We start from the raw sequence: 22,663 nt of genomic DNA, 5'->3' as shown, positions 1-22,663 counted from the left end.
ATCTATTGGATTGGCTTAGTGAACTTAAAGACAGTGAGGGGTGAGCATATTGTGGTTGCTTATCAGGTGTGGTATTCTAATTTAAGTAGGGAGTGTGTTGTGGACAATGGCTCTTTCAGAGGCTCAGAAGTTTTTGGGGGTGGAGACTGTCACACGCAGTACCTTACGGACAGAGACTAAAAGCAGACTGTTAGATTTGGCAAAAACATTGCAGTTAACATTACCTGACAAAATGCGAAAAGGTGAGGTAATTATGGCGGTGGCTAAGCATTTAAAGTTGCCTGAGATGCAGTTTGACTCATTGGAAATGACAAAAATTCAGTTGCAAATTAAACAAATGGAACATGTGAAAGAATTAAAGCAGCTTGAATACGAAAGAGAGAGAGAGGAAAAAGAAAAGGAGAGAGAAGAAAAGAGAAAAGAAAGAATAGCCCTAGCAGAACAAAAAGTAAGGGAAAGGGAGATACAGATCATGGAAAATGATAAAGAGAGAGAGTTTGAACTTCAGAAAATGGCCATGAAACATGACAGTCAGTTAAAATTGGCAGACATAAAGGGAAACGTACAGTTGGATGATAGTGATGAGGATAGTGAGAAAGAGCGTCAAAGTCAAAGGCTTGGTGGGAATCTATTTAAATATGTCCAAGCATTGCCAAGGTTTGACGAGAAGGAGGTAGAAGCCTTTTTTATTTCATTTGAGAAGGTAGCTAAACAAATGAAATGGCCACAGGACATGTGGGTATTACTGATTCAAACAAAGCTGGTAGGTATAGCTAGTGAAGTGTTTGCATCACTACCGGAGAAGGTATCTGGGACGTATGAGGAGGTGAACAAATCCATCTTGGGTACATATGAACTAGTGCCTGAAGTCTACAGACAAAGGTTTAGAAATTTAAGCAAAGAGTTTGGTCAAACATACATGGAGTTTGAAAGGCTCAGAGTAATTTTGATAGATGGATAAGGGCTTTGAAAATAGACCAAATGTATGAAGCTCTCAGAGAAATTATACTTTTGGAGGAGTTTAAAAATTCAATTCCTGATGTAGTGAGAACTCATGTGGAAGAGCAGAGGGTTAAAACTGCGAGGTTAGCAGCAGAAATGGCAGATGATTATGAATTAGTTCATAAATCAAAGCTTGGTTTCCGACATCAGTTTAAGCCTGTGAGGGATAGAAACTGGGGACATGAGAAATACTCAAGCGGTAAAGGTAAAGATGATCTGATGGGAGATAATAAAGAGAGTGTACCTCAGATTAAAAAAGGCATCCAGGAGGGTGGAAAAGAAATAAAAAGTTTCAAATGTTTTCACTGTAATAAACTAGGCCATGTAAAGTCACAGTGTTGGTGGTTGAAGAAAAGCACTGGGAAGGCTGATGTGGTAAAACAGGATAAGACAGTGGGGTTTGTTAAAGTGGTAAAGGAAAGCCCAAGTGAAGTGAAGGAGGTGCAAAAGATTGTACAGCCTGATGAAGAGGCGATTGATAAGAAGGTGCCAGATGTCTTTAAAGAATTTTATATAAGAGATATGGAAACTAGTCAATCTTTAATGGTAAGAGATGAGGAGTTATGTAGTTTGGGAAGAATGTTGCCAGAAAAGGTGGTAATAAGTGGAATTCAGGAGTAGCGTTCCATTATATAAGGTTATGTTGGAAAGTCCAGTGAAGAGTGGTGAAGTGGTAATAGGAGTAATAGAGAAACTATCTTGTCCAGGAATACAGTTTATATTGGGTAATGATATACAGCTGGATCACAAGTGGGAGTGATGACTACTGTGGTTGCTAAGCCAGTGGAAACTCAGACAACTGAAGTGTTGAAGGGTGAATATCCTGGGATTTTTCCTGATTGTGTAGTAACAAGGTCGCAAAGTCACAGGTTAAGACAAGAGGAGAAATCAAAGAGTGAAGATGAAGTTGAAGTGCAATTATCAGAAACGAATTTTGATCAGATGGTTGAAAAAGAACAAGAACAGGTGGAGGATGAGGCGGATATACCAAAGTGTTATTAACGTAAAAGTGATGTCTTGATGAGAAAATGGAGACCTTTACATTTGCAGGCAGGTGAAAAGTGGGCTGAAGTTCATCAAGTAGTATTGCCGGTAGGGTATAGAAAGGAGGTGTTGCGAGTTGCACATGAGGTACCAGTGGGAGATCATTTGGGGATAAGGACAACTCAAGCTAAAATCCAGAAACATTTTTATTGGCCTGGACTACATAACGATGTAGTTAAATTTTGTCAATCATGTCACACATGTCAAGTGATAGGGAAACCTCAAGCAGTGATAAAACCAGCGCACTTAATACCCATTCCAGCATTTGAGGAACCTTTTACAAGGGTCCTAATTAATTGCGTAGGACCGCTTCCTAAAACAAAAAGTGGGAATCAATATCTTTTGACTATAATGGATGTGTCTATTAGGTTTCCAGAGGCCATTCCAGTTCGTAAAATTACAGCTAAAAAGATTGTGGAGGAGTTACTTAAATTCTTTACTAGATATGGACTACCCACAGAAATACAATCAGATCAAGGATCAAATTTTACCTCAAGGCTATTCAAAGAAGTAATGGATAGCTTAGGAATAAAACAATTTAAATCAACTGCGTACCAACCAGAATCACAGGGAGCGTTAGAAAGGTGGCATCAGACATTAAAGACAATGTTGAGGGCTTATTGTCAAGATTATCCAGAGGATTGGGAGAAAGGAATTCCATTCGTACTGTTTGCAATTAGGGATGCACCTAATGAGTCAACCAAATGTAGTCCTTTTGAACTAATTTTTTGTCATGAAGTAAAAGGACCACTTAAATTGATTACGGAAAAATTGGTGAGTGAGAAATCAGAACTCACATTATTGGATTACGTGTCAAATTTTAGGGAACGATTAAATTGAGCAGGTGAATTGGCTGGAGAAGATTTAAAAGTTGCACAAAATGTGATGAAACGGGTAGCGGACAAGAAATCCAAAGTTCGTAGTTTTGCCAGTGGAGATAAAAGTTTTAGTATTGTTACCAGTGGTAGGCGAACCTTTAAAAGCAAGGTTTTGTGGACCTTATCAGATTGAAAGGAAATTAAGTGAGGTGAATTATGTGGTAAAAACACCAGATAGAAGGAAGAATCACCGAGTGTGTCATGTGAATATGCTTAAAGGGTACTTTGAAAGGGAAGGAGAGAAAAAGGAGGTTTTAATGATTCTAACTCAAAGTGATGAACCAAATCCAGATGACTGTGAATTTGACATACCTCAAATTAAATTGGAAAATGAGGATTTTCTTAAAAATTGGGATAAATTGTTGGGTTATCGTCCAGAGGAAAAACAAACTGACCTGAAAGAGCTATTGATATCACATGGCCAAGTTTGTGGAGATAAATTGGGAAGTACTAAGATGGCTATATATGATGTAGATGTGGGAAATGCTGTTCCAATCAAACAACATCCATACAGACTTAACCCTTTAAAATTGGCACAGTTTAAAAAAGAGATTGAGAGTATGCTTAAAAATGGCATAATTGAAGTGGGTTTCAGCCAATGGAGCTCATCCATAGTGATGGTACCTAAACCAGACGGTACCCAATGGTTGTGTGTGGACTATAGAAAGGTTAATGCAGTTACAAGAAAGGACTTTTATCCTATCCCACGTTTGGAGGATTGCATTGAGAAAGTGGGACAATCACATTTTATTTCCAAATTGGATTTACTTAAAGGTTACTGGCAGGTACCTTTATCCGAAAGGGCGAAGGAGATTTCAGCTTCTGTGACTCCGGATGGTATATACCAATTCAAAGTTATGCCATCTGGCATGATAAACGTCCCAGCCACATTTCAACGATTACCTAACAATGTTGTTTCGGATTACCCAATTGTGCGGTATACATCGACGATCTGGTAATTTTCAGCCAGACATGGACAGAACATTTGAAACATCTGATGGAGTTATTCCATTGACTCAGGGGACGGGTTTGGTGATAAACCTAGCCAAAAGTGAATTTGGAAAAGCCCGAATCACTTTCCTTGAGGAGTTTTCGACACCCTCGAGACAAAGGGAAGTAATGCGATTTCTTGGCATGAGTGGATTTGATCGACCATTTGTGCAAACGTTTGGTAGCGTGAGTGCTCCACTGATGGACTTGCTGAAGAACCGTCGCAAAGTTCAATGGACAGCGGACTTTCAACAGGCATGTGACTGCCTGAAAACTGTGATAACCAATGCTCCTGTGTTGGAGAATTACAAGGGCTCTATGATCAGATTGAACTAAAGTAGCTGACTTTAAAGAGAAATGCCAAGGCGTGGAGAAATGGATGGATCGTGCAGAGACCTTGTTGTTCAAAGTGACTGTCAATCGAGACGAATTTCAGTTGGAGGAAGAAGGAAAGAAATGGACTATATTATTGTACCTGTTTACGTGTGTTGTTTTTTTTTAAACGAAAAGTATACTTACTGTGTGCATTTCTTAAAGGATGGTGAAAAGGTGAAAAATGAAACCATCTTGAAGTTGATAGTTTATTTTTTTTGGGGGGGGGGAGGTGTCATGTGAGAGTACCCTTTAAGAAATGGGTGTTTAAGAAATGTACCTTTAAGAAATGGAGCTGCTCATGTTACTGGAGTGATGCCAGAGTGTAGGTGGAGCTGAGCTCCACTTCTGCTTTTTTAGGTCTCAGATTGAGAAAAGCTGGGGTGTGACTGTGAGCTGCACTGCTGTTGATCTCTGTCATGAACGACTATCTCTTAATCATTTGGTGAATTCAGAAGAAGTATAAATATTTTCAGTCTTGAATGTAAACCCTAATGTGCTCCTGTTTGAAGGTTTCTTAAGTCTTTTGGATGGTAAAATGACAGCATACAGGTTATTTAGTGTTGTATTCCTTGGGGGGTGTATTTGGAATTAATGGTTGCTAAGATATTCACTGTTTGTTTTAAAAAGGTTAACTTGAGTTCATAGAATAAACATTGTTTTGTTTTAAAAACCACTGGTCCATTTTCTGCTGTACCATACCTGTAATGTGAGCCGTGTGCTCCCCATACCACAATCTATTAAAAGTTGTGGGTCAGGTGAACTCCATGATACACTTTGGGATTCTCTAAACCCCCGGCCTATAACACATGGCCACAGGGCAAAGATTGTTCTGGTTCTGAAATTGAGAATTTTGATCCATTACAACAATTTGCCTATGGCTTAATGATATCTGTAGTTAAACCTTCCTCAGTGTAGCCAATAAATGTTGCACATTTAGCTTCTCACTATAAAACACCAGTGTCTGACAGGCCAATTTTTTCAAGGAAACTTTCATTTCCTAAACACTAAAGACCAGTTAGTTATGTAACCATTTACCGAAACAATAATGGATGAGTAAAGGCTGTAATCATAAAGTATGAGTTAACTAGTTACAAATCTGTTCTGCGCAGAATGATTAAATTATGTTCTGACACACATGAATTTCAAAGTTTTATTGTGGCTTTCATAATCGATATAATGGATTGGAAATCTACCCAGTTAGCGGATATTATATACTACAAATCCAGGCCCATTGCGGGAGCTTAAGGTGTAGCTTAATCCCTGCCAATGTGTTCTATGCAGTCGTAGCTTTTATAATTTTAGGTGACCAACATTACAGTTCGTTAGAGTCACAAGAGGCATGAGTAGTGATGCCAAGAGTAGTGTAACTGAGAAGACAAGCCTTTTACATCCAGTCATATAGCACCCATTCCTGGAGGTCAAACAGCCTACTGTTTGATGTGTAAGTTCAATAAGATCCAAAATTGCACTTCCCACTATATTGGTGAAGACCAAAAGGTCATTGCAGGACCCAGGCCTCAAACAGGCCCTTTGAAAATGCAAAGCAACTGTTTAACACCCAATTGAGGTGCTCATTCACCCTGAGGCAGGTAGTGTTGCCATTGGCTGTGTAAAGGAAAATCAGGTCTACATTAAATCTATCCAATCATTGCCACTGCTGCTTGATGTGTTCACCAGCACTATTTCCTACCTGCCCATCACTGTTACCTCCATGTCTGCTCACCTCACGATCTACCCATCCAATCATCACCACTGCCTCGCCATCCAATCGTCGCCGAAATCTGCCCGCTCCTTAACCGTTACTTCTCCACCCAATCCTCATCGCTAACACCCTGATTGGCCACCTCTACCACACCACCCGCTGGTCAGGCCTATTCCCCAGTCTGGCTATCCCCTTCACAGTTTCTCCTCTTCTTTCCTTGCCCGAGAATCCCCATGGCAACAGCAGCTTCAACCACGCTTCACTAGCGAGCTACTGGCTGACCTTTTGGACATATTTGCACTTTAGGTGAGCATCTAAAGTGATGGTTCTCACAGTTGACCGCCCATTGTCTAGTCTCTTGGTGAGGTGGTGGATGAACATCCAGTACCAGTCAAACGCTTCGAGGAAAGGAAAGGGATTAATTGGGAGCAGAAAAAAGATTGAGTCCAGTCGAAGGTATATCAGCTCAGATATCTCACACAGTGCAGAAAAATCCCAGCTAAAATTGGCTCCAGCTCAGGTTTGAACGGAAATGTCAAAACAGTGAGTCCCTTTGAAAATGAGCCTGTGATTGGCGTGACCGCGTTTGCTTCTCCACGCTTATTTATAAACCCAAGTAGCAAAAAGGTGAAAAAAACAACTGCTGAACATTTCCTTTGATTCACAGGTTGACATTGAACAGCTTGACCCAAGAGGTCGGACTCCATTGCACCTTGCTGTTACGCTTGGATACCTGGAGTGCACAAGGGTTTTACTAAAGCATGGCGCTGATGTTAGTAAAGAGAATCGTAATGGATGGACAGGTACAGTAATACCTTACCGTTGGTTAAGTCAAATTTCCTGTGAAAATACTGTTGAATTAGCAAGTTTTAATTTCACTCTCCATTGCCTCACACTGGTCTGCATGATTGGGCCTGAGAGTTTTCCATGATCTGTACTTTCAGAATAGTTTGATTCATATTTAACCCATTGTTCTATCTTAATTAATTTAAAGTTGAAGTAACTATAATCTCAAAGTTTAAGTAACTATAATCTCAAGCAACTGTTCCACTTTCTTCAGCAACAGAAGAGTAGTGAACCAGCGTTTGCACAATTTGTTAGCATTGTGTTCTTCAGAGGAATATTATGTTTTGGGACCATATCGTTTGGTTTATCGCAGTGTTATAATTTGTAACTGTATCTTTAAAATTCAGGAAAATTAAAGGAATTGTGTCAAGTGCTGTAGTTTGCTTGACCGTAAACCCGGGTGGTTTAATTGTTAATGGTCATAAGGAAGACCCAGATTGTTTTATTGAGTGGGAGATGCTAGATATTTACACATGGCGACAATGGCAGCTGTTTCAAAGTCCACAGTGAGAAGATCCTAAGTATCTTAAGATCCAGAAAGAAGTCGTCAATATCAAGTTGCTGGAGCCTGTCCCCTTTTGTTTCAAAGATGAAAGGCAGGCCTGATCAGAGATAACTGAATGCAAGCCTTTCCATTTAGATACAAAACTGATATGTTTCTTGCTGCCATGAAGTAGGAGATGGAGGAAGCCATTTTGAGTCAGGTTTGTGGCATCCTTGTCAACCCAAAAAGATCACAGACTGACATCAGTTGCAGTTTTTTTGGTCTTTTCTGGCCTGCAACTAACTGAGTGGAGGAGAGCTGGGAAAAGATAGAATTTAGCCAGATCGGCCTTTTGAGCAGAGAAAATGCTGATTCTGTTGTTCACCGTGCGGGACAAGGGCGGGGGTTTACGCTCAGTTTGAAAACCAAGTTGGCGTAAAGTTAAAACAAGGCTGGAGGTTTTGCCTGGCTAGAGCTTGAGGAAGAATCCTCAGGAAAATTCTCATTGTGGAAGATAACATTGGCAAAGGATGAGAACAGAAGTAAACATTTGGGTGCTCCAGGAAAATTAAATGTCTACCAAATATACCAATAACCTAACAAAATTGGAGTTTTCAGCTGTCATTAAAATTAGGAATGGGAACATTCTGTTTGATAATTTAAAGTTTAAGTTGCCAACAAATTAAAAATAACATTTGGTTAATGGGGTTTTTTTTGTATGGCTAACGGTGTTCTTTTTGCATTTGGCTCAGTTAAACTTTCAAAATGTGAAACTTTGTTGGGTGACCTTCTTTCAGCCAATAACTGGAAGGTCCAATTTCTCTTTAAAAGTTATCTGTCTGTACAGAAATCATAGAAAAATCAAAACAACTAAAATAACAATTTATAGTTTGGGAGGAAGTGGAAGGATGATAAAATATAAGCAAATAGTACAATGTACAGATGTTAAAGGTAGAAAAGGTGAGGGAAGTAGTTAGTTAGCATTTTTCAAGAAAACTCTTTGGAAATAATACAATCTGGCTGATGAGGTTCTGTACGTATTTGATGATACCACCCTTGAGCTGTGTCAGTTGATCTTGGGCGCAATTTGCCGATGTTGCAATCTGGATCCTGCCCACAAAACTCACTAAAGTGCCGATGCCAAATTGAACCTGCTCCCGGGGTCTACCGACCTCACTGAGGAGACCCTGGCCGGGCATTGTTCAGCACTGCCCCCCACAAACGGGGACCAGGCAGAATGGCACTTGTGGAGGTCTCCCAGAAGGCTGCAGAGTCCAAATCACTGAGTGTCTTTAAGACAGAGATAGATCGGTTCTTGAGTAATAAGGGGATCAGGGGTTATGGGGAGAAGGCAGGAGAATGGGGATGAAAAAATATCAGCCATGATTGAATGGCGGAGCAGACTTGATGGGCTGAGTGGCCTAATTCTGCTCCTATGTCTTATGGTCTTATGATCGGAGGCCCATGGCTGGCTGGTACTTGGGCCGGATGGCACACAGGCACTGCTGATGCCACCCAGGTACATTGGCAGTGCCAGCCTAGCACTGACAGGATGCTTAGGTGGCACTGCCAGGCACATTGTCAGGATGCCAGGCTGGCAGTGCCAAGGTGCCCGGGTGGCATATTGTCCTGCACTGGGGATCGGGCCCACGGATGCCCTGCGCATGTGAGGTGAGGTGCGGGGGGCTCAAGGACCTCCCAACAGGTCAGCTAGGGCATTGAGGGTGTCCAGGGTCATGTCGGGAGTCGAAGATAGGGATGCCATTTAAAAATGGTGCCCCGATCTTTTCCTGTACTGAGGAACTCCGCTTGTTGGAGCCCCACAGTGCAGAAAATGCAGGTAAGTACGACCTCGACGGGGCATTTCCTGAAGGGGGGTGTCCTGCGATGAGACCCCCTAAAACCCGATAGCTAGGATAGTTCTACATAAGTTAGTTTATTAAGTATTGAGAATAATCATAGAAAGTATATCCAGCAATCATTATCAATCATTAAACATGTATTTTAAAGGGCATAGCAGTAATAAGCATTCAAACTCTTGTTACAAGCAGTGGCCACAATGCATGATGAGGTTTAAGCTAGCTAACGTGCCCATGTTTTTGAGACAAACAGGATTAGACAGAAGTAGTAGTCTGGTCAGCAATAACACAATCAGCTCAGCAAACAGTTCTTATCAGTGCCCCCAATATCCTGTCTCAGACAATCCAATGGTGTAAAGAGGAACCAACTTTAGCATCCTGCCCCTAGATGAACAATGAGGTAGGCTGTAACTGGCTGTGATACGTAAGATGGGAATGTCAGAAAAACAACTTTATAACGGATACAGTATCCTGGTAAACAACAGGTGGCAGGATGGGGTTAAATCATGAGCTGATCACAGTCAGCAGGTTGCTTAAAGTAAATTTCACTGGTCAAGATAAAATTGACAGCTCCAAGGATTGGATCAAGTCCAACTGGGGTGGGCTATTGATTTTTAGAAAACTGTATAATTGGAGTTTCTGTACCAGTGTCAGGCAGAGTAATTTTGGCATTTATCCAGATCACTCTCCCACGTACGTGGACCAAGCTTGGAAAAATAAAGTCGGCTTAACCAGAGTTCATGTGTCTGCAGTCTGTGTGTTCAGCTGAGCTGTAACTAAGAGGGATGAATCCCACGTAAAAGCGAGGTCAATACTCAGTCCTTCCCCATCAAGGCCCAAAAAACAAACAGAGTGCCGTTAGCTAGCGGTGTCGTTCCCAGCGAAAAGCCTCTCTAATCCCTGCCAGAATGGACTTTGTTTTGTTTGGTTAGATCGCACCCCTTGAATTATAAGATGTGTAATGGAAGCTTTACATTAGAGAGGCCTCCTCCTCGAATTTCAGAATGAGGAAGGACTGCGACAGCTCTCTGCTCTTATCCAATTCTTATCCTTTGTATTCTTCTTCCTAGTCAAATTAGATGAGATTCATTCATGGAAAAAAATGATCCTTTCAATAATCCTAATATATCCACCTTGTTAACTCAAGAGATTTTTGCTGATCCAAACAGCAGTTCAGATTTGTACTGAGAGGCAAATCACCATTAAATAATCAATTTCTATGCAAAAATCTTTTGCTTAATATTCAAATGTCTAGACATAGTGAATAAACCATTCATTTATTTAGCTGACAGGTAAACAGATATTATTGCAGCTTCCATCAAGTGCAGCTATTTAGCAATTTAAAACACCAAACTAATCTTATTGAGGGGACAAGGAATAATAAGCACTGTCTGGCCTTTGACTAAAACTGCGCCAAGCAGATCCAAAAATTTGTCACATACTGTGCTGACTATTTATTTTACCTAACATTAAAAATGGGCAGTATGGTGACTACCATAATCTCACCCCCAAAATTGACCCACCAGTACATGGCCATTGGATGTTCTGAAGCAGCCCTGGGAAATCTTTGTCATTTTATCTGCATTCACAGTGGGCTAAACAGCTGGCTTGTTATGCAGAACAAGGCAGCAGCGCGGGTTCAATTCCCGTACCGGCCTCCCCGAACAGGTGCCGGAATGTGGCGACTAGGGGCTTTTCATAGTAACCTACTTGTGACAATAAGCGATTATTATTATTATTATGGTTGTGTCATAGGCCTTAATACCCATGGGAGGTGGACTTTTTCTTTGAAAAAAACCCATAAAATATGGACACTGCATCCTCACAAAATGAACTGCAGAAAATCAGGTGATTTATTTTGTGGGTTCTGTATAGACGGAGACAGTCTTGTCTGAACACATCTCTGGGAAGCGACAGAAAATGCAAAAGGCCCTCCTTGGTGCTGATTGTTTGTCCCTTATCTTTTTCAATGGAAGAAACTTAAAGCGACAATGGCTTCTAGACCTGCTGGCCCCATAAAGATGGGATTTCAAATACAATAACTGAGTGACAATAATCATAGTTGGAGAGTCAATGCAATATCAAATATTTCCCCAGTGTGTGCCAATTACATCAGCTAGAATCCATTGGGTGGATAATGTGTTAGGAAATAGAGCAGATTTAAGGTATTCATATTTGCTTGTGGGTGTTAGAAATTAAAGTATAAGTTTAAATTTAAGCTTAGTTTCTATTTCTGTTTGCAAAGAAAGGGTTAAAACTTCAGTTATTTTCATGTTAAACAAGCGGCCTACATAATGATTGGTTTTAGTTTCACTTTAAACTCTGCCCATATTGTATTAAGGGTTTGCGATGAAAAAGCAATTACAGAGAGGAAAAAAAACTATGCTGTTACTTAGCAACCAGAGGCTGACACTGAAAAGCAGAAACAGTTAGAGTTCAGTTGGAACCAGGTAATCCAAGAAGCGAGACACTTTTGCAGAAACTGCCAGTACAGGCAGGACAATACAGGGACGTAGAAAACAAGTCCCAGAAGCCAAAAAACATCCAGAAATCATGGAATGAGAGTTATAGGAAATTTAAGGAATAAAAAACAGAACACTGGGAAACGGTTCTGTTGAGTGAAATCAGGATCAAAGAGAGAGGCTCCCATTTAGAGACAACTGTAAGGTGCAGACCCGGAGACAACGGCTGGCAAGAAACCATCTGAATCCATAGAATCCCTACAGTGCAGAAGGAGGTAATTCGGCCCATTGGGTCTGTACCGACCCTCTGAAAGAGCACTCTACCTAGGCCCATTCCCTAGCCCTATCCCCATAACTCCATGCATTGATGATGGCCAATCCACCTAACCTGCACATCTTTGGACTGTGGGATGAAACCAGAGTACCTGGAAGAAACCCAAGCAGACACGGGGAGAACATGCGAACTCCACACAGTCACCCAAGGCCAGAATCAAACCTAGGTCCCTGCCATTGTGAGCCAGTAGTGCTAATCTCTGTAACTCTGTGTCGCCAAGAAGCTTGAATGCAGGTGGTCTAGTGCAGACGAATACTGAAGGGACAGGTCAAAATCCTCGATATGGATCCTCGCTAAAGGCAACTGAGAGAAAGCCTTATATGGGAGAAGATTCCAAAGTATGTTTTTCGAGAGTGGAATTTGGAAACTCTCATTTGGCAGTCCAGTTGGCTGGCAGTGTGGCAAGCATCTGGCGGGCTTTGGTGACAAATGCACAGAATTTGTGTGGGGTGACATTTGTCACTTGGTTTCAGAGTGTGGTGTATCAGATCACATTTTGCATGTTGGTTTACATGGACTGAGTACTTACTGAGAACGTTAGGGTATGAGATATATTTTGTAACTTCTGTTATCCATACATATCTGTGTATACCTGAAAAGATAGCTGGGTGAAGGAGCAGTGTATTATTGTTAATCTTTTCTTGTTTTATTCTTTGCTAAAAGTTAATCGGCAATCCTGTGTCTCTGTTCATCCATGTCTCTAAACAAAATGTAAATGTTACCATTTACTGAGCTGGGATTGTAACAATACTGTCATCACATGACAGAAACTGGGGAACCAATACCTTTTAAGCAACAAGAGCAGCTGAGCAAGTCAGTCTCAGACCAACACCTCAGAGGGAAAGATCCTGTTCAGAAGAAGGAAAGAAACCTGCCTTGAAAAGAAAGTAATCACAGGCAGTGTGGATAGGTCAATTTGTTTCACCAGCACAATTTCGGCTGGAATTCTTTGGCCGTTCACTGGAGGAGGGATTCTCAAATCCCGTTGGCAGCGCACCCCTGCCCGCGGATTTCCTGGTGGCGTGGGGTGTCTTCAATGGGAAATTCCAATGACAGTGGTGGGAACAGAGAATCCCGCTACCAGCCACTGGCTCCCACCGCCGGGAAGCACGCTACTGGGGAAAACTAAAGAATCCAGCCCTATATTTCTTCACGGAAGAGGCTTGACCACAATTCTGACTCAGAAGCCAGAAACTTCCAACCTCTATTTATCTTCAGGGACCCGAGAGAGAATTCTTCAGGCTTGCAATATTTTCAACCACTATTTAAGGACTATGAAGAGAAGTGGCCTGTTTTACCTTACTCATAATTTAAGTGCGTGTTACATCTGCAGAAATCATCTTTCCTTATGTGCGTGCCTGTGTGTTTGGAGAATCTATATTTGTTGCATTTATATTTTAAGTATTGTGGAAATAAACATTTATCCTTTCGTTTGATTTAAACTGACAAAATGCATGTTCTTGCCTGCTCTTGAAAGTTACAGCACTCAAAAGGGTAAAAACACAAAATGCATCTTGTTGTGGTCAGTCAAGACATGGGCAAATGTGCAAAATTGTCTCAAATCTCTCCCTGTCGGTAACATTGGGGTGTGGGGATTGCTGGCAAGCCCAGCATTTATTGCCCAAATTTGGAAGAACTGCTTCACAGATTAGTCAAGCAACAGCCATTCATAGTCATACTCACGGAATTGTACCTCACAGCTCCAGGGTCCCGGGTTCGATTCTCGGCTTGGGTCACTGACTGTGTGGAGTTTGCACTTTCTCCCCGTGTCTGCATCGGTTTCCTCCGGGTGCTCTAGTTTCCTCCCACAGTCCAAAGATGTGCGGGTTAGGTGGATTGGCCATGCTTGTCTGTGCGTAATTAACGAGCTTCCAGGCTGGTGCAGGATCCCACCATGCCAGACAATGGGAAAGATGCTGTCAGAGATGCCCACCACCGCACTTAAGTCTCAGAAATGGAGGATTTCACCCAGTCTCTGTGGCTTGAACCTCACAAAGAAAGGTGTGGGGAAGCCAGTTTATCACAAGCAGGTGTGAACAGCCAACGTCCATCCCCAATTGTGTAGTAATGGCTTCCAGCATTGAACCATTTGTGTGGGCAGTGGAAATATTGATCATGTAGTCATATGATCTAAATTAACTTCAGATTGCAAATCTTATTACTCCAAGAACCCAGCCAGGGACAAGTCAGTCTGGAAACTAACAGAGCGAGAGTGACTACACCCCCAGCCAGAAGAACAGCACCCTTGACTAAACAACCAGTCGGCTCAGGCAGTGAGAGGGGGATTGTAAGGATTTGTCTCTGCAGAAACTCAGCCACAACTTCATCAGGAAATACAGAGACTTCCAACTTCCATCCATTTCCAAAACACCACAAGAGCTAACCCATCCAAGCCTGTAATGTACAGATCTTAAAGGATTAATATGAACACATGATTTGTTTCTTTTTATTCTGCCAAGAGCCTAAATGCTTGGGTTGTCCCTAGACATGGGTGGCATGGTAGCACAGTGGTGAGCACTGTTGTTTCACAGTGCCAGGGTCCCAGGTTCGATTCCTGGCCTGGGCCACTGTCTGTGCGGAGTCTGCGCGCTCTCTGTATGTCGACGTGGGTTTCCTCCGGGCGCTCCGGTTTCCTCCCACAAGTCCCGAAAGACGTGCTTGGCAGGTGATTTGCACATTCTGAATTTTCCCTCAGTGTACCCGAACAGGCGCCGGAATGTGGCGCCTAGGGGATTTCCACAGTAATGTCATTGCATTGTTAATGTAAGCCTACTTGTGACACTAATACAGAATATTATTATTATTGTGTGTCTGTGTGCTTGAGGGAATGAGTATTTTCATTGCGTTTTCATTCTGAGATATTCTGTGAATAAACATTTCACTTTTCTTCTGGTTTAAACTTACTCAAAAACCCATTTTGTGTTTGTTATTTTAAAAGTCAAAAGATTTAAAATATTCCGTCCAAAATATCCAAATCTTGTTGTAGACTACCGGGGGTGTGGCAGAAAGGAGGAGAAAAAATACAACCGTCTCGCGCGCGTCCACAATACCTTTAACATGGAGGCATTCTCCCTCACCAACATTTAAAAAAATAAAATAAAAATTGAAAAAGCAGCCAAACCACCACCATGGGGAGGCGGAATCCCTCTACAGGACTCACACCGAGGCAGGGAAAAAGGGCCTTTAGGGATGCCTGGAGATCTGGTACTCTCAACCTGCCACCACCATGTCTCCACCTCCAGGCAGGAATCCTAGCGACGGACTTGAAAAGTAGCCTAAAATGAGCAGCGACCTCAAAGGGCCCTGAAAAGTCTGCTCCCATTCTGAGGCTTGTCACTCACTCCAGGCCATTGAGTAATGATTAGCAGCAACTGGGAGCTATCGGGTTCACGTAGTTATGTGGAAATTTGTTATGTGTGCAGTCCAATTAATTCCCCCGTGCCTCTGTGCCTGCCTTTTGTCATCTTGAAGTTAACACTTGTTTTGGAAAATGAAATATTGTTCACACTGAATAAAATTAAAATGGATTATCTTGGATTCGCAGTTAAACAACCTCAATAACAAGAGACCAAAATCTATCAATTGTTCTGCAGTCTGTTTTGAAGAGAAGTTGCCAGCGCTGGAACCATAACAAATTGAGCCGCCATTGCTGCAGCAAGAGGGAAAATTGATTGACACTCAATTATGGATTAACATGTTCTGTAATTGTAATGCCAGTCAGCTCTGATTTATCCCAATGCACTGAACTCAAGGCTGCCAGCTACTCAGAATATTCACCCAACAAAAGTTTTTTTTTTTACACGTCCCCTCCCTAAATCAATACTGAATTACAATTCTTTTTTTAACTCAATGTCAATGTCCCTCCTTATCCAAAAGACGTCAAAAATACAGTTTGACCTGCCATTGACTAATGGTGGGGTTGGTTATGGGGTTCATGTCAGGAAGAGGACTGCAGGAACTATTTCCCTAAACCACACCTGACTTCAGAATACTCTGCTCCATTTTAGCTTTCCGCCAAAGTAACATTACACTCAGATAAAACAGGAAAACATGGAAGAACTCAGCAGGTCAGGCAGCATCTGCGGAGAGGACAACAGAGCCCATCGTTTTCTGGCCCTACCCATTGGCTGGATCTTCTGGTCCCACTGAAGGTGACCCCTCCAGCCCCATCACCCCCAGCACAGCAGATTCCCTGGCGTTGGGGCCGGTGGGCAACACTGGCGGCTATTGACTTGGGGGGACTGGAAGATCCTCTGCCACTGTAATACCCACTGCGTTGGAGGGGGGGGGGGGGGGGTACTGGAAAGTCCCAGCCAGGGTTAACATCTCGAGTCCAATACGACTCTTCTTCAGAACCAAAGAACAGCCAAATTGAACTTCACTGCAGTGCAGAGGAGGCCATTTGGCCCATTGAGTCTGCACCGACCCTCTGAAAGAGCACCCTACCTAGGCTCATTCCCTCGCCCTAGCCCCGTAACTCTGCCTAACCTGCACATCTTTGGACACTAAGGGGCAATTTAGCCAGGCCAATCCATCGACCCTGCACATCTTTGGATTGTGGGAGGAAACTGGAGCACCCGGAGGAAACCCACGCACACACGGGAGGAAATGCTAACTCCACACAAACAGTCACCCAAGGCCGGAATTGAACCCAGGTCCCTGGCGCTGTGAGGCAGCAGTGCTAACCACTGTGCCACCCTTGCCGCCAACTTGAAACTTTAACTCTGTTTCTCCCTCCACAAATGCTGCCAGGCCTGCTGTGTTTCCCCAGAATTTTCTGTTTTTACATCATATTTCCAGCATCCGCAGTGATTTGCTTTTCTTACATTGTGTACTGATAAAAAGCTACAAGCTCCATGTTCAGGATTTTCACTGTTTCCGTTTGCTCCCTATCTCCTCGGCTGAAAGTGTCGACTCCTTAATGAGTTACAGTTTCATGGGCACTCATTGTGATCTCCTACCATGCCTTTGTGATCATTATTCATGTTTTAGCCTTCGCAGTGAGTGTCAGGAAGCTATTTGACCATGGGGGAATTACCGCTGAGCACAATCCCATCATTATCCAACCTCCCGCTGAGGTTTCCCCACTTCTCCATTCCTAATCCACGGCCATATGGACATTACCGAGAGTGTCCCTTCCACTGGCTTGCTTAAATAAGGTAACTCATTCAAAACTGGTGTTTGGACCTGGCATCAATATCTTGGAAACCTGGGATCAATTAATGGGACAGATTTATTGAGTCATTGAGGGAGTTATTCAGCTTTTAATACGTTAACGTTTTTGAATTCAATCTGCTTAGAGGGCCAAAATGTGAAGATTGATCATCTTTTCTCAGAGTCCTTGAAAGTTTGGAGATGTAAGATTTTATTGCTTTATGTTAAATTAAATGTCAAATTAAATTTTAGTGTGAGCAAATCTTATTATCTAGCCTATTAGAAGGAAAATATCAAATAGCTGGGAATGTGGTGAAAGTTTAGAACAAAGTGAAGGGGTTTGAATTGCTTCATCTACTCTGAATAGGGTAAATTTAAGAATTGGTGCTGCCAGCAAAGAGCCTTTCGCATTATCGACACAAATGGGAAACTTAGGCACATATTGCCCACAATGTTCAGTCCTGTGGTCAAAGCATTATGGGTGAAATTTTGAGTGCACATTAGCCGTCAGTGAAAATGGCGACTTGGGCCGCGGTGAGATTGTGTTTTCCACTCGGCGGGGACGTAACGAGAATCCCCCCCCCCCAATGGAAATATTCATCGGTCGCCAGCTGTCTGAAAACAAGAACCTGGGCACCCCATCCATGAAGGGGATATCAGAGGTGAGCGTTCAGGTCGCCATTACCCTCTGGGGTGCCGGTCGCAGCGGGGGCAGCGGAGACGACGCAGGGGTCCCAGATCGGTTCGACGTTAGACTGGGAAGGGTGGCGTGGGGGGGGACGGCGGTGGTTTAGACCCTGGGTCGCTCACAGGTATTAGCAACCCTTCATGGCTGTGAGCCTCTGGCTTTAAAGGGGCATGGTGGCTGGGGTTTGCAGGCAGCGTTTCCCGTGTCCTCCTTGCTAGGCTTGTGACGACATCACCGCTGAGGGATTGCCCTTATAGAGTGGCAGCTGGGAAGTGGGTGGGAACAGGTGAATCTACCGGGTCAGCACAGAGGGCGACTGTGAGGTTCATGGGTGAGATATCATGAGACAGGGTTCGTTGATCTTCCGGGAGTAGGGCCACAGAGGCGGAGACACGATCAGTCATGTGTCTTCCGATATAGAACTTCCTCCCTCCAGATATCAGAGGTCCAGTGTCGGAGACATCTGTCCGCTGTCCCCGGGCACGGTTGACCGCCTATGCCAGGTGATCCAAGAGTTGGCAGCACATAGATTGGGAGGTCACCCATTGTCTATGGCCCTGAAAGCTACGGCCGCTCTGAACTTGTATGCCAGTGGCTCATTTCAGGGCTGCACAGGGGAACCTGTGTGACATCTCCCAGTCCGCACTGCACAAAGTGCATAAGGGAGGCCACAGAAGCACTATTTGCGAGGGCCCACATGTGCATCAACTTGGACCTGGATCAGGAAAGCCATGACGCCAGGGTGTCATCGACTATACCCACATGTACACCCACATATCATTGATCTCAATTTGCATCAGTGTTCCCCATTACGGGTGTGGGTGCCATTTTTGAACCGCAAGAGATACCACTCCCTTAACTTTCAGCTCGTCTTTGATCATGCGATATGCATCATGCAGGTGTGTGTCCATTTCCCAGGGAGCACCCATGATAGTTACATCTTGGAGCACTCGCAGATCCCAGCCGAATTTGAGCAAGAGCAGTGGCTCGAGGGATGACTCCCCAGGTACAAAGCGTACCCACTCTGGGGGTGGCTGCTGTGCCAGTGCGGAGACCACGAACACCCGCTGAGACTTGGTACAATTACGCTCATGCTTCAACACATGCGCTGACCAAGCAGGCAACTGGACTGCTCAAGATGTGGTTCCAGTGCCTGGACCGGTCAGGGGGAGCCCTCCAGTACAGCCCCCAGAGAGTGTGCCACATCATTGTGGTCTTCCCAAGCACCAAAAAAAATGACTACAAGTGGGATTCTCCAGCCTCCCAATCATGTGTTCCTCTCAAGCAGGAGGTGGTGCCTCATTCGCTGATGGCAGGATACCCAGTGCCCTCTGCTGTGGATGGGAATTCCCATTGAAGCCACTGTCATGGGAATGTCACTTTAAGAAATGTTTGTCTGCTCAAGTGGCTGCAGTGATGTCAGAGTGTGGGTGGAGCTGAGCTCTGGCTCTGCTTTTTAGTTTCGCTTTGAGGAAAAGCTTCGGTGTGTCTGTGTTTTTTGGTTTCGTTTTAGTGTTGGAGCTGAAGCCAACCAAAGAAGGTGTAATTTTGATCTCTCTGCCATCTAAAGACAATCTCTAGTGTGTTGTGGACAATGGCTCTTTCAGAGGCTCTGAAGTTTTTGGGGGTGGAAACGGTCACACGCAGTACCTTACGGACAGAGACTAAAAACAGGCTTTTAGAGTTGGCAAAAACATTGCAGTTAACATGACCTGACAAAATGCGAAAAGATTTTTAAAAAATATATATATTTATTAAAGTTTTTTAACACAATTTTTCTCCCTTACAAACAATAACCCCCCCCCCGCCCTCGTAACAAAAAAAAAACGAGAAATCGCGCACAGCAAGATATATACATGGCAAAATGATATATTTACACAGCTTTGTACACTGGCCCTCACCCGTACGTGCCAGTTTCCCCAACCCTTCATGTTATCTCTTGCTCATCCACACTCCCAGGCAGTCCCCCCTTCCCCCCCCTGCTGCTGACCGACCTTCCTCTAACGCTCCGCGAGATAGTCTAGGAACGGTTGCCACCGCCTGTAGAACCCCTGCGCAGACCCTCTCAAGGCGAACTTAATACTCTCCAAATTTATGAACCCAGCCATATCATTTATCCAGGCCTCCAGGCTGGGGGGCTTCGCCTCCTTCCACATTAGCAAGATCCTTCGCCGGGCTACTAGGGACACAAAGGCCAGAATGCCGGCCTCTTTCGCCTCCTGCACTCCCGGTTCGTCCACTACTCCAAATATTGCTAGCCCCCAGCTTGGCTTGACCCGGACTTTCACCACCTGAGATATTGCTCCCACCACTCCTCTCCAGAACCCCTCCAGTGCCGGGCATGACCAAAACATATGGACATGGTTCGCCGGACTCCCTGAGGACCTTCCACATCTGTCCTCTACCCCAAAGAACCTACTCAACCTCGCCCCCGTCAAGTGCGCTCTGTGGACCACCTTAGATTGTATCAGGCTGAGCCTGGCACACGAGAAGGAGGAATTAACCCTACCTAGGGCATCAGCCCACAGACCTTCCTCGATCTCCTCCCCCAGCTCCTCCTCCCATTTACCCTTCAACTCTTCCACCAGCGCTTCCCCCTCTTCTTTCAACTCCTGGTGTATTTCCGACACCTTGCCCTCCCCGACCCATACACCCGAGATCACCCTATCTTGAACTTCTTGTGCCGGGAGCAACGGGAATTCCCTCACTTGTCGCCTCACAAAAGCCCTCACCTGCATATATCTAAAGGCATTTCCCGGGGGTAACTCGAACTTCTCCTCCAGTGCCCCTAGGCTCGCAAACGTCCCGTCAATGAACAGGTCCCCCATTCTTCCAATCCCCGCCCGATGCCAGTTCTGGAACCCCCCGTCCATCTTCCCCGGGACAAACCGATGGTTACCCCTGATCGGGACCACACCGATGCTCCCATTGCACCCCTGTGCCGTCTCCACTGGCCCCAGATCCTTAGCGTTGCCGCCACCACCGGGCCCGTGGTATACTTTGTCGGCGAGAGCGGCAGCGGTGCCGTCACCAACGCCCCCAGGCTCGGGGGACGCCATCTTCATCCTCTTCCATGCCGCACCCTCTCCCTCCATAACCCACTTGCGGATCATCGCCACATTTGCTGCCCAGTAGTATCTCCCCAGGTTTGGCAGCGCCAATCCTCCTCGGTCCCTACTGCGTTCCAGGAACCCTTTCCTTACTCTCGGGGTCTTATTCGCCCACACAAACCCCATAATACTCCTGCCTACTCTCTTAAAAAAGGCCTTAGTGATCACGATGGGAAGGCACTGAAACACAAACAGAAACCTCGGAAGGACCACCATTTTGACCGACTGCACTCTCCCGCCAGCGAGAGCGGTAACATGTCCCATCTTTTGAAATCCTCCTCCATTTGCTCCACCAACCTCGTCAGATTCAGTTTATGTAGGGTCCCCCAACTCCTGGCTATCTGGATTCCCAGATACCGAAAGCTCCCCTCCGCCCTCCTCAGCGGTAGGTCCCCTATCCCTCTTTCTTGGTCCCCCGCCTGTAATACAAAGAGCTCACTCTTCCCTACATTGAGCTTATAGCCTGAAAACTCCCCAAACTCCCTTAGAGTCTGCATGACCTCCACCATCCCCTCCATTGGATCCGCCACGTACAGCAACAGGTCATCCGCATATAGCGACACCCGATGCTCTTCTCCCCCTCGGACCACCCCCTCCATTTATTAGACTCCCTCAATGACATGGCCAATGGTTCGATCGCCAATGCGAACAACAGGGGGGACAGGGGGCACCCCTGCCTCGTCCCTCGGTACAGTCGAAAGTACTCCGACCTCCGCCGGTTTGTCACTACACTCGCCATCGGGGCCCTGTAAAGGAGTTTAACCCAATTGATAAACCCTCCCCCGAACCCAAACCTACGCAGCACCTCCCAGAGGTACTCCCACTCTACTTGGTCAAAGGCCTTCTCCGTGTCCATAGCTGCCACTATCTCCGCTTCTCCCTCCTCCGATGGCATCATTATCACGTTTAAGAGCCGCCGCGCATTGGTGTTTAGTTGCCTGCCTTTTACAAATCCCGTCTGGTCCTCGTGGATTACCCCCGGGACACAGTCCTCGATCCTCGTGGCCAGCACTTTTGCCAGCAACTTTGCATCCACATTGAGGAGCGAGATCGGCCTGTACAATCCACATTGCAGTGGGTCCTTGTCCCGCTTTAGGATCAAAGAAATTGTCGCTTCCAACATTGTCGGGGGCAGGGTCCCCTCCTCTCTTGCCTCATTAAAGGTCCTCACCAGTAGCGGGGCCAACAGGTCTGCGTACTTAGGTCGCCCCCTGCGCTTTCCTCCACTATGTCTCCGCCTTCCCTGTGGTCAACAGGTCAAACTCCGCCTGGAGCCGTCATCTTTCCCCAAGTAATCTTTCCTCCGGGGCCTCTGCGTATCTCCTGTCCACTCTCAAAATCTCCCCCACTAACCTCTCCCTTTCCATACCCTCTGTCTTCTCCCTATGAGCCCTAATGGAAATTAGCTCTCCCCTGATCACCGCCTCCAACGCCTCCCATACCACCCCCACCCGCACCTCCCCGTTGTCGTTGGCCTCCAAGTATCTTTCGATACACCCCCTCATCTTCCCACACACCACCTCGTCCGCCAGCAGTCCCACGTCCCAGCTGCCACAACGGTCCCTCTCCTCTCCCAGCTCCGGTTCCACCCAGTGCGGGGCATGGTCCGAAACGGCTATAGCCGAATACTCCGTCCCCTCCACCCTCGGGATGAGCGCCCTACCCAGAACAAAGAAATCTATCCGGGAGTAGGCTTTGTGTACATGGGAGAAGAAAGAAAATTCCCTGGCCTGCG

At 45.0% G+C, this 22,663-nt stretch overlaps 1 protein-coding gene across 5 annotated transcripts in view; it reads left to right on the top strand.

Annotated features, from left to right (window-relative positions):
• ankrd13b (ankyrin repeat domain 13B) overlaps nt 1-22,663 on the top strand; it is a 519,799-nt gene that overhangs the window by 361,916 nt on the left and 135,220 nt on the right. For all 5 annotated transcript variants that reach the window (XM_072469638.1, XM_072469636.1, XM_072469637.1 and 2 more), the window contains exon 2: nt 6,659-6,794. In XM_072469638.1, the coding sequence (XP_072325739.1) occupies nt 6,659-6,794 (136 nt within the window). The remainder of the gene's footprint in view (nt 1-6,658; nt 6,795-22,663) is intronic.

The sequence above is a fragment of the Scyliorhinus torazame genome, chromosome 12 (genome assembly GCF_047496885.1).
Source record: "Scyliorhinus torazame isolate Kashiwa2021f chromosome 12, sScyTor2.1, whole genome shotgun sequence".
In the NCBI taxonomy this organism is placed as follows: Eukaryota; Metazoa; Chordata; class Chondrichthyes; order Carcharhiniformes; family Scyliorhinidae; genus Scyliorhinus; species Scyliorhinus torazame.
This window is presented reverse-complemented; position numbering and strand designations above follow the sequence as displayed.